Source organism: Pseudochaenichthys georgianus, chromosome 21, assembly GCF_902827115.2.
Source record: "Pseudochaenichthys georgianus chromosome 21, fPseGeo1.2, whole genome shotgun sequence".
In the NCBI taxonomy this organism is placed as follows: Eukaryota; Metazoa; Chordata; class Actinopteri; order Perciformes; family Channichthyidae; genus Pseudochaenichthys; species Pseudochaenichthys georgianus.
In genome coordinates, this window is record NC_047523.1 from 13,752,328 (window position 1) to 13,764,400 (window position 12,073).

At 40.2% G+C, this 12,073-nt stretch overlaps 1 protein-coding gene across 6 annotated transcripts in view; it reads left to right on the forward strand.

Moving 5' to 3' along the window:
- epb41l5 (erythrocyte membrane protein band 4.1 like 5) overlaps positions 1-12,073 on the forward strand; it is a 55,714-nt gene that overhangs the window by 18,479 nt on the left and 25,162 nt on the right. For all 6 annotated transcript variants that reach the window (XM_034109709.1, XM_034109712.1, XM_071207136.1 and 3 more), the window contains exons 3-7: positions 3,460-3,564; positions 4,906-4,948; positions 5,240-5,318; positions 5,665-5,709; positions 8,759-8,811. In XM_034109709.1, coding sequence (XP_033965600.1) covers positions 3,460-3,564; positions 4,906-4,948; positions 5,240-5,318; positions 5,665-5,709; positions 8,759-8,811 — 325 coding nt within the window. The remainder of the gene's footprint in view (positions 1-3,459; positions 3,565-4,905; positions 4,949-5,239; positions 5,319-5,664; positions 5,710-8,758; positions 8,812-12,073) is intronic.

A 12,073-nucleotide genomic window follows, 5' to 3' on the forward strand; every position in this document is an offset into this window, starting at 1 on the left:
ATTTCCTGATCTAAAAACATAGCGATGGTTTTGTACTTACGCCAACGTGAATTAAACATTATTTTGTTAAATAAAAACATGGTGATGTTTAGTAAATGATTCAGACGCCTACCGCACGGGTAGGCATCTGAAATGAAGCGCTACATCTGTAGAAGCTTCATACATCCACCAGTGGGGTGTTAACTGACATTGTTTATGTTGTAGAACAAAAAGGGGAAATCTTCTAAGCTTGTATTAACCACAGACCTTAATTGTGGCATCCCTCGTCTTAAACTAAAATGTAAGACGAGGGGACCCGCAAGTGCTAAAATGCTAACTCAATTCCTAGGTTTAAGACTCATTCCTGCACCACTCTCTGCTATAAATGGACAGGCAAGTGTGTAGAATAAACAAACATGATTTTCCTTCTTAAAATCCGCTAGTCTTCCACCTTCCACTAGGGGTGTAACGGTATCCGTATTCGTCCCGTACCGTCACGGTTCGGACGTCACGGTTCGGCACATGCAGTCACACGGCGAATACGCCTTTTTTTTACGAGTGGGAAAAAAGTCTGTCCTTCAGGGCAGCATCCACTACACTATTTTTAATCCAGGGGGCGGTATTGCGCCTAAAAGCTGTTTGCCAGCCGCCCTTAAACAACAAATGAAGAACAAGAAGAAACACAACAACAAAACGAACTAAATACAAGAAGAAGAAAAGTTAGTATGGCGATTTCAGATAACACACAGGAGCTAGAACCACCTGCTTCTTTTAAATCAGCTGTGTGGGAACATTTCGGGTTCCCTGTGGACTACAATAACGATGAAGTGTGCGAGTGGTGGATCCGACGAGGACGGTGTGTCGGCGTTGTTCGATAGCGGTGCGGTATGCTAATGGTAACACGCCAAACATGCTAAATCATATCAGAAGGGATCACCCAGATTTGCCAATCACCGGAGCCCGGCAAAAGACAACAGCAGTTCAACAGCTGATCCCCGCTGTTTTTAAGAAGCCAATAGACATGAAAGCCGTGAAACCAAAATAAATGACGGAAGATTTTGGCATATGTTTTTCAACGACTTTGCGCTCTTGAAACACTTTCTTATTATTTATGATGTAAGACATTCTTTTTAGTTTTACAGCTTGATGAAACCTCTTTGTTTGACATCAGCCATTATAGATAATATGGCCATCTGAGTGTGTGTGGTATTGTTTGTGGTTTGTTTTTAACTGTTTAATACAGTTAATTATTCAAAATGTCAGAGTTCCTTATTTTGAGACTGAAACTTGCACTACTGTTCAAACATAAATAACAACAAACCTGGAATTATGCATTTGGGACTTTTTTTTTTCACCGAACCGTGACCCCCAAACCGAGGTACGAACCGAACCGTGACTTCTGTGAACCGTTACACCCCTACCTTCCACATTGTGTTTTGCCCCAGGCTGCATTACTACACCCAATGATTTGAATGGAGTTGTAAATTGCAGTAGATAAGAGCATCAGCTAAACACCTCAATTGTAACTTGAACATTGTGACGCACAGTGTCTGAGAGACGGATCTGTGTGCTCGCAGGCCGGCAGGAAGACTGCAAACAGCCCAACAATACTGCAGGCAGTATAACAAGGCCTTGAGTGCAGCACACATGCACACACACACAAACACAATGAGTCCTTTGTACTCTCTCCGTGGGTACTGTAGGGGTGCGGTATGCCTTGTCAACTATGCCAGCTAGCATGGGGCCAGCCCCCCCTCAGCTGCCCAGGAGCTCTCTTGGGGTCTGTGAGAAAAGTGTGTTTTTTTTCTTTTTCTTCTACACAATGATTTATTCCTGATTTTTTGCAAGACAATATTGCATATAGTTAATGAAATCTACCTTAAAAGCAGCCAATATAACTTCCCAAAAATGGAAAAAACAGGATACAGCTCTGATACCAACATCAGCGTTAAAGTACATTAAAGCTCAGTGAATTGAGGCATTATAAATATGGGAAAAAGTGTCTGTTCATGTTAATATAGAACAAAATCCCAAATAGTCTGAGTTTGTGCTGACCTGGGTCCATGCCCATTGCTAGAGTTACAGTATTTAGTTGTTGCAGCAGTTGGTGTGTGATTAAACAAGTGGAAAAAAAACTCCTTACACCCCGGTGATTTACTGAAGGGATACCTTCAGAGGCCAGTCACACGGATGCCATGACCATTACTCTGCATTCTGTATGGGGACTCGATGTTCACATGAGCGGTCAAAGGGAAAACATTGTGGATTGTGGATGTTTTTGTTCTGAAGTTTCTAACACGCTAATATAAAAAAAAATGTGCAACTGTAGTTGTTGCAAGAAAACTCTTATCATCTCTGTGCCAGAACAAAATGGATTCAGAAAACACATTGCACTTGTTCCATCTTTTGGAGAGTCTGATGTAGACTCATACTCCAGTGCATCGGAACGCATCGCTGCTACATTACATTGGCCGAATAGTGTGTGGCCTCTTTTACTGCATTGCAAATTGATGGGGAAAGCTCAGGAAGATGTTCTTCTGAGACAATCTAAGAAAGTCTTAATGATGACATTGTTAAAGCCATCTTCCGCAGTGGTTACAAATTGGTGCCGGAAGCATAAAGGCAAAATTGTAGGAATTTTGAAAAAACTGACATGTTGAGTTTGCTAGGGAGAACAGTGGTCTTTTTGAAACATTGTGCCTCGGTTAAAACCTTAAATCATATGCAAGAGCTCATACTGCATTTATTTCAATGAAAGGCAGTAAAACAACCAGAGTACTAAAAAGAAGAAAATTCACTCTGATCCTGGATGGCATTTTTTCCTGATTTAGTGAAGGGCTCACAGAGCCAGATAATCACATGATGCCTCCAGCCACCCCACTTCCCCTCAGCTCCTGGTGTCTGGGGCACTTCAGCCCCCGTAACCATGGCAACTCTGTCACTGTGCCTCATGGGAATTTGGATGTGTGTGCATGTGGGGAAGAGATCTCCCAGTCCCAGGCTGAACACAGGCAGTGACTGGTACGGCCTTGTCAGAAAGGACCACACCTGTTTCAAACTTGGCGTAGTTCATGTTAATATGTTCTCATATCTCTCTATGAAAATCCATGAAACACAAATCAGAGCACACTTTTTCCCAGTTTTAAGCTCTGCACCTAACAATGTTTTGTCGTAGGTTAAATAAGAGGAAAAAAGAGGTCTTCAGAGGAATGAGATAAGTGGTCCCCGGGTCAGAATCGCACCACATTGCAGATGTATCTGTTTTAATTTGACCTCATCTCCAGGACTGACAATCCGTAGACGACCCATTTCTTCCTTAGCTAGAATTTGGATGCTGCCTACACTTCTTGACTATATCAATATTAATACTTTCAATATTCACACTTTAAACTTCTTTCTAATAACACTTGTTTACATCTTGTGTTTCCTTCATGACCCTACATTTCTCACTCAGATATGTCTTCTGTTTATTCGGTTCAGAAAAAAGCCAAAGGTGAGGAGCTGTTTGACCAGATCATGTACCACCTGGACATCGTAGAGAAAGACTATTTCGGGCTGCGCTTCATGGACTCTGCACAAGTGGCGGTAAGAATGAAAATACACCTTAAACAAAAATCTCTCATTCTTTTAAACGTCTTATTTGGATACTTTCACTGTTCCTGTGATTTTGTTACCTGTAATCAATCCTACAGTAATATCCACTTTCCTCAACTCCTCATTATTGTATCCATTAGTGCTGCACACCTTGAAATGTTAAAGGGGTCTTATTATGCTTTTAGAAGTTTTCCATTTCCTGTAGTGTGTTGTATAGGTTTGTGTGCAAATCTCAAAGTTCCCTTCCCCTGCCTGAAACGCCTCCATTGGACTCCTTTTTGTTTACTTCCTATAACATAATGACATCACTATAAAACACTTGCACTTCTATTGGCTAGTGCACCAACACATTTGAACATTTCTAAGGGTTTGACCGATCATAACAGAGCTGGCCAAGCAGAGGAGACTGGGCTCTGGTTTCAGACAGAGGGTGAAAAGAAGTGCTGCAGCACAGGCAGTATGAGAAAAATAAAGACCTTTTTGAACATTAAAGCATGTCACAGTACAGTAGAGGCGTAATACACAATTGATCCTTATAATATATTTTGAATGCTAAAAGAAAATATTTGCAAAAATATCTAAATCCCACCTTTATATCTTCAAATAAACGGTGTTCAGTAATGTTAGTTTACATTTCACCAAGCCGTGGAGTTTTCTCTGCTGCTGCTGCTGCTCACAGCCAGACTTGAGATTTCAGTCCAAATCACCACTCACCCGTTTGAAGGGGAGCTTTAGGCGGGGACTTTCCCTGCCAGCGATCGGCTAAAGGGATTGGTTATGGCACTCTGGGAGTCAGGCTGTGCTGGGAGACAAACCGTTGTAAGTCATTGCTCTGCCAGTGACCCTGTTCCTTCACCCTGATACTGTGTGAAGGAAGGAAAGCTGGTGGGGAGGATGGAACTGAAGGGAGGGACACTGAAGAGAGCGAGAGAGAGAGAGAGAGAAAGAGAGAGAGGGGGGAGGGTTGTGGTAAAGAATGTGGGGGAGAGGAGACTAGAAAGTTCCTCTGTTATCTCTCGCTCTCTCTAACTTACATATGCACCGCCTCTCCTTGACATTTCTCATGCCTCATAGAGCCTGATTTTCCAAGAAAAACCAAGCACAGAACAGAATAATGACTTTAGTGAGTGCGTGTAAGTGTGACCTCACACCGCTCTTCATTTACATAACCAATCACTTCATTCAGCTGCACATATACATATTAAATGTTTAAAAATGGAATAAAGGCTGGTAAAATAGTTGTGGAGAAGTGGACTACTTGTTACATGAAATTGCTTTTGATATTGATCTCTTTTTAAAAACAATTGTTATTGCCTTTTTATGTCATTTCAGCACTGGCTTGACATTACAAAGAGTATAAAAAAGCAAGTGAAAAGTAAGTACACGGAGGCACACCCTCTATCAATTTATTCTCCCCTCCCCCTAATATGCATGATTACTAACTTTATCTATAAACATATTATGTAAATAACTGCGCTGTGTACACTTCTGTATGATTAGGCAGAAGTGTACATTATTTGTCCTTGCATATCACAATGTGTTTGTAAGTGAATGTGGTTATGTATCTGGTCTTGAAGAGAAGTTTATTCAAAAACAATTTCACCTTGTTTTTTTAGTTACCAAATAATATATGATTGTTAAGCTGTATTATCAATGTGTCTTCCAGTTGGACCACCATACTGCCTTCACCTGAGAGTTAAGTTTTACTCCTCAGAACCCAACAACCTGCACGAGGAGCTCACCAGGTCAGTTACACAAACATCTGAGTCGCTAGCCTTGCTTTTCCTGGAACTCACAATTTAAACCCAAAGTAATCTGGTTGTTTCAAGGTTCTTTATATTGAAAATCTGTAAATCTTATACATCTTAAAGAAAGTCAGTATTATGTGGGGTTCCTGCAAGGGCACTTAATTTTATTTAGATTAGATCCACCTCTACTTTAGGGGTTGTAAGAAGGATCTTTTGGGGATACTTATCCATTGATCCATACACAAAATGTATTTTACTTCTGTGTACCATGCGACCTCTTAAGCCTGAATTATTTTCTGACTCATTTGATGAACATATTTAACTGTATTTAACTTTTTTTCAGATACCTTTTTGTGTTGCAGTTAAAGCAAGATATCCTCAGTGGCAAGTAAGTAATTTCCTTTTTAACTTTGAACTGCCTCCCATATTAATCAAGTTCCCATGATACTCCAAATAAACAGTAGCGTGGCGTGGGAAAAAAATTAGGGGAAGCCAATAATACGTCCTTTCTTTTGGGTCGGGGGTCTGGTGGTCAATGTAATAACGTAACCAGATGAGTGATTACAGCACCCGGTATCATTTTACACACATTTGTATCATACAGATGCAGGACTTACACACGCCTGTTATCTAACCGACAGGTCCGCACACACTCTCCAGCCCAAACTCTAATAAGCATTCATTCACAAACTACATCAGGAGACCTTTCATGTTTTACGTCCGATTTGCTCCTTTGTTCCTCGCTGTACACAGCTCCAGTTTGGGCATTGGCTTGTCATCGGATTTTATTTGTTGTTGCTGCTGTAGCGGAAGTTTAGTACAATTATTTTTGATTAAATACTCCAAAGCTCCACCCTCCATATTAATTGCACTTGCTTCAGTTGCTTGCTACTTTCTAACGGCGATGAGAGTGGTGCAGTGACGCTATCTTTCTTCTATCGATTAGATTTATGATTTGAAAATTATAAAAGTAGGGTAGACATGTGGATATTATACGACTGAACAAAACGTGCATTTATCTAACCGGTTCGTTTTCCACTGACCTTATTTCGAGCTATTTTCCAAAATCCTGTGGAGAAATCCCATTGCTTTTTTGTCGAGGGAAACCGAGCGCAGCTTACTTCCGGGTTTTAGGACTGCAACACTAAGTTGATGCGATTTGATTGGATTGTGAGGCAAGGGAAGCCAGCCGCCTCTGGCTTCCCTTGGCATGGCCCTGACTAATCACAGGTTGGCAGGGGCATCTCGTGGGCCTCATCTGATTGGTCAATCCCTCCATTTTTTTCACCAAGGGAAGCCAATTTCGGCTGGCCTCCTCTCGCAACAGAGAGTGCAATCTACTGTTTCACCATAACATCTAGAGGGGTGCTGTTTCACTATTTGTAAAATACTCAATGAGAATGGGGGAGAGACGGGCCGGCAGCAACACACAACAAAGAATTACCGAAACTAAACGAAGTGTTTTTATTTATTTATTAAAATTATAACTACAATCCGAAAAAACAGGGGAAGCCTGGCTTCCCTTGGCCTCCAGGAGAAAACGCCACTGCAAATAAATGAACCATTACGTGATTGTAGCTTGTCAGTTAAATATTCGTTCAGTTGGCAGTAGAAAATAAACCTTTCAAATCAAATAATAATGATCTACAATTCTAGAAATAAAAAAATGTCCTTCTAGTAAGACCTAGCGAACACTTATCCAATAATTGAAACAACCTTGAATTTTTGACTACTTGCTTACATGTTAGTTCACACACTCAGAGTGGTTTACATAGCCCTGCACAGTGTGCAAAACCAAAACAACAAGTCAACATTTTATTGGCCCATTAACAGTAATAGATTGGTGCAGTGATGACATATTGTTTTAGTCGGAACAGGAAGTTAGCATCGCAAGCTAGCATGTTCTCACGACAAAGAAAACTTAAACTTTTCCATTGGAATATTGCAAAAAAAACTTTGGCTAACAAGCGCTTATGATATTTAAAAGTTGTGTTAATTTGTTGATATTATCCTGCTGAACAAAGAGTGTATGATTTTGAAGCATAAATGCAATCACTAGAAGTAAAAAGCTATAAACTAAAAAAGATTAAATTAGCGGCTAATGTTCGGTGTGATGACATTTAGTGTCGTTAAGCCACTAGTTGGCAACAGACGTTTTAAGATAAAAAGGTTTGAATATCCATCAGTGGGATATTTACTGACATATTTTATGTCGTAGAAATATAACGTTGAAATCTCTTTGTTAAGCACAGACCTTATTTCAAGCATCTAACCATCCAAAATGTGTTGACTTCGAGATGAATCGGAAGTGCTAAAATTCTGACTCGTTGCCCATCTGTCCTGCCATTTAACCGAGTATTTCACACTACTATCTACTAGGGATGGGAATTTGAAAGCAAATATATACACTCACTAACCTGGTCGAAATATTTCCACACATTACTCCTTTTTGACGCAATGTCTGTTGTGTAGGACTCTTCTTATAGTGTAAATAATTACCGGACTATGACTGGTAAAATATGTTGAATACCGGCAAAACTAAATCTCTCCAGTCAAAATGTCTATGTACTTTGCCGCCACACACGGTTGCCAAGCAGCGCTTATTGTTGTTTAGGCTGGCTACTGTGTCGCGAGTGTTGACAGGGGGCGGGGGAGCACGCACATGAACTGTTAGCGCCGGAACCTCGCAACGGCTGTGGAGCGCATTTGCACCGCACTTGGGCATAAGTTGAGGTTTGAGTCTGCGTGTAGGGAGGGGCAGCAGCCATATCATTGGCTAGAACCAGCTAGATCTGATGGATTTGGACATAAACACGAGTGAAGTATAACCGGACGCGAGAGAGAGAGATCAGCACCTGCAGCTCTGCCCGCTGTGAGGGACCGGTGAGCGGAGAAAAACACACCTTTAGACGTCACCTAATACATTTAGCTATGGCACTGTCGTATACATTGAATTATTCAATTTGATAATATGTAATAAACTTAGGCATCCCTCCCAAAAAAAAAAAATTAATAAAAAAATTAATAACTCATATTCGAACACCTGAATAATTATTCGAATACCTGAATAATTTCGAATATTCGATTAATCGTTCCCATCCCTACTATATACTAAGACTTGAGCAGGACAATACACTGTACTGCCATCATCATTAATTATCCCTCTAAACATGAGGTGTACTGCCATGTTACTATAAGAGGCTTACAGGGATTACATGTTGGGGAACAGATTGAATTATAAACAGTAGTCGATAAGTAGAATGGAACATAAGTGTACAATTTACTACAAAAAGGAAAGATGTTTGCATTGTTTGGCTGACTTATACTACACAAATAGACCTCAGTGAAGAACAATGGGAGGGTTTTAATGGCCTATGGTTGTGTTTTATCTTTATTGATGTTGCTGTGTCTGACTCTCCCCCTGTCTTTGTTTTCAGGCTAGAATGTCCGTTTGACACAGCGGTGGAGTTGGCTTCCTTCTCGTTACAGGGTAAGCAAAGCAGGCTTCTCTCCATCTGTGTGTTTGTTAATTGGGTTCACCTCTGTAATAGCTGCCATTATTTGGTATGCTGCAGTGCGCACTCCTCTGCAGAGCTGAGATATGAACTGTGTTCACTGCACAGAGGCCACCAAAATACAGCTTCTGCTTAGACAAGTGATGTCAAGTGAGTCAGTCAAGCATCAGTTTTAGGTTCGAGCACAATACACTCACACACCAAGTAGTCTGGTGGTTTTCAATCTGCAGTGACTAAGTCCCTTTCCTACAAGCTACTTTATGTTTGTCCATACAGTATGGCTTGAATCTGGTAAAGTTTCTAACCCCTGAACCTACTTTGTAATTACTAAAGCTATAACATATGTCCCCAAATCATAGTTGAGCAGCCCTTTACTCATAATCCCTGCTGAGGGTGGCCCATCAATGTATGAAGAAACTATATACAGTGTATTCCTATGGAAGTTGCTTAGAGGCACAAAACTCCCCTGACCTTCAAACATTTCCCGATCTGAACCCAGAGAGCAGGCATGCTTGCGTTTTCATTCAAGTCCCTTTTTGCAGCGTCACGTCTGCTCTCGGCTCATCCAAATGAATGGACAATTCAGCTTTTAACACATTTACAGCTTTAAGCACCTAATGATTGTTAAAAAGTAAGGCAAGGCAAGTTTATTTATATAGCACTTTTCAACACAAGGCAATTCAAAGTGCTTTACAAAAAATGAAAGACATTAAGAAAATGGCATTTAAAATCAGTCATTAAAAAGAAAAGCTAATAAAATAAACATTAAAAGAAAAAATACATGGATAAAAGTTACAGTGCAGTTTAAAATATGAATAGTTCAATTAAAAGCAGCGACAAAAAGAAAAGTCTTCAGCCTGGATTTAAAAGTAGTAAGAGTTGCAGCGGACCTGCAGGTTTCTGGGAGTTTGTTCCAGATATTTGGAGCATAATAACTGAACGCTGCTTCTCCATGTTTAGTTCTGACTCTGGGGACAGAAAGCTGACCAGTCCCTGAAGACCTGAGAGATCTGGATGGTTCATAGTTTAGCAGGAGGTCAGAAATGTATTTTGGGCCTAAACCATTCAGTGCTTTATAAACCAGCAGCAGTATTTTAAAATCTATTCTTTGACACACAGGAAGCCAGTGTAAAGCCTTCAGAACAGGAGTGATGTGATCCACTTTCTTAGTGTTAGTGAGGACTCGAGCAGCGGCGTTCTGAATCAGCTGCAGCTTTCTAATAGATGTTTTAGTGAGACCTGTGAAGACACCATTGCAGTAGTCCAGTCTACTGAAGATAAAAGCATGGACAAGTTTTTCCAAATCCTGCTGTGACTATTCTTTTAATCCTAGATATATTCTTTAGGTGATAGTAGGCTGATTTAGTAACTGTTTTAATGTGACTGTTGAAACTCAGGTCAGAGTGCATGACTACACCTAGATTTCTGGCGTTATCTGTTGTTTTGAACATTGCAGACTGAAGCTCAGCGCTAACTTTTATACGTTCTGACTTTGCTCCAAAAACCATTACCTCAGTTTTATCTTTGTTTAATTGGAGAAAGTTCTGACACATCCAGTCATTGATTTGTTCAATGCACTTACTCAGTGTTTGAATTGGAGCATCGTCTCCTGGTGAAATTGTTACGTAAATGTGTGTGTCATCTGCATAGCTATGGTAACTTATGTTGTTGTTCTTCATTATCTGAGCCAGTGGTAGCATGTAGACGTTAAAGAGAAGTAAATGAGGCCAAGAGAACGTCACGTCAATGTGATTGAGTACCACTGTTTGGCTACTGCTAAAATGTGCGCCTGGCTCACTTCCAGTTAGTTGTATTGTCCCCTTATGTCCCAAATGCCATATTTTTTTTTAAATAGCTTATAAGTGTATAGATACCAAATCCTTGATTGTGCTTCTTGTAAATTCTACAATACAGCCTATCCCTACTATTATTATTTATTACATTTAATTTGTTATACCCCTGGAAATAATTACTGCACTTTATTCCTACATAAGTATGTGTGCTGCGTGTATTTGTTGTTGTTTTTGTTTTGATGGCACCTTTTTTAAAGCTTTTCTTCTTTCATTGTACATGTATAATGACATTACATGATTCGATGCTATATTTAGTCTGTTTGTTCCCTAATATGATGAAATGTATTAGGAAAAAAAGTATAGTCTCATGGGCTCTAAATATAGTTTACAGCAGAACCATTACTTTGGTCTCAACATGTTTCATACTCTGTTCCTCTCACTTTTATGAATGAAGTAATAGTGTCAGGTAAAGTGTATGCATCGGAAGAAACATTATCTCCTGTTTCCTGGCAACATTTGCTTATCAAACTTCAGTGTAACGTTAAGAGTAATCAGAGCAATTTGTGTTTCCATACCTGCAATACGGTTACAAATGCAGAGAATGCACATATTTACTCTTTCTAATGGTAAGAAATGTAGCTTTTTACTGCAAGAGCAATACAACAAGTGCTGCCTCAGAGGAACCAAGTTTGATTCATTAGAGACATTTCATGGAATGAGATTGCGTGCACAAACTCTTGAACACACACATCCACACACAGTGGCTGTGGGGTAAATGCCAGCTCATTAGTGCTCCATCCTCTTCGGAGGCCCCCTAATCCAGCACCCTCTCTGTCTTCTCTCTTTCTTTCGGTTCAGCTTCCTCCCTTCTTTTTCCTTTATTCAGAATGATGTGTTGGTCCACTGACAGTCGCCGGGATAGGGAAAGGATCAAATCTTTTTTTCCCTCTCGTCTATAACTTGAGGCTATGCTCGCAGCTGGACTGTTTAAACAGTGAGGTCCTAGTTTCTCTTATCTGCCCAGACACTGCAACATGTAATCAGAACCAAGCCTTTTCAGTCTGTCCTGTTTCTCTACACCACATACCAGAGATAAAATTGTTGTATTCAATCTTTTTTCACTTCCCTTTCAACGCACCATTTTCCTTCTTATCTAGGAAAGATTTTTTTTTTTTTCCTTTCTGGGTTTGTCTTTTTGTCACCTTAATATCTATGACCTCTGACGTGACGCTACATAACATTGTGTGCGCTAACTTTAACGGATGATTTCTTTATTATAAGGTTGGTTAGGATTACCTGCTACCACAATATCAGGCACTCTCCTAGGCTTCCTCTTCCAAGCAATTTACATACACCTAAATACCGTATACATTCCTATTGGATTGGACTGTGGGGGTTGGGATCGAACCACTGACCCACTGATTGGTAGATCAGTGCATTAACA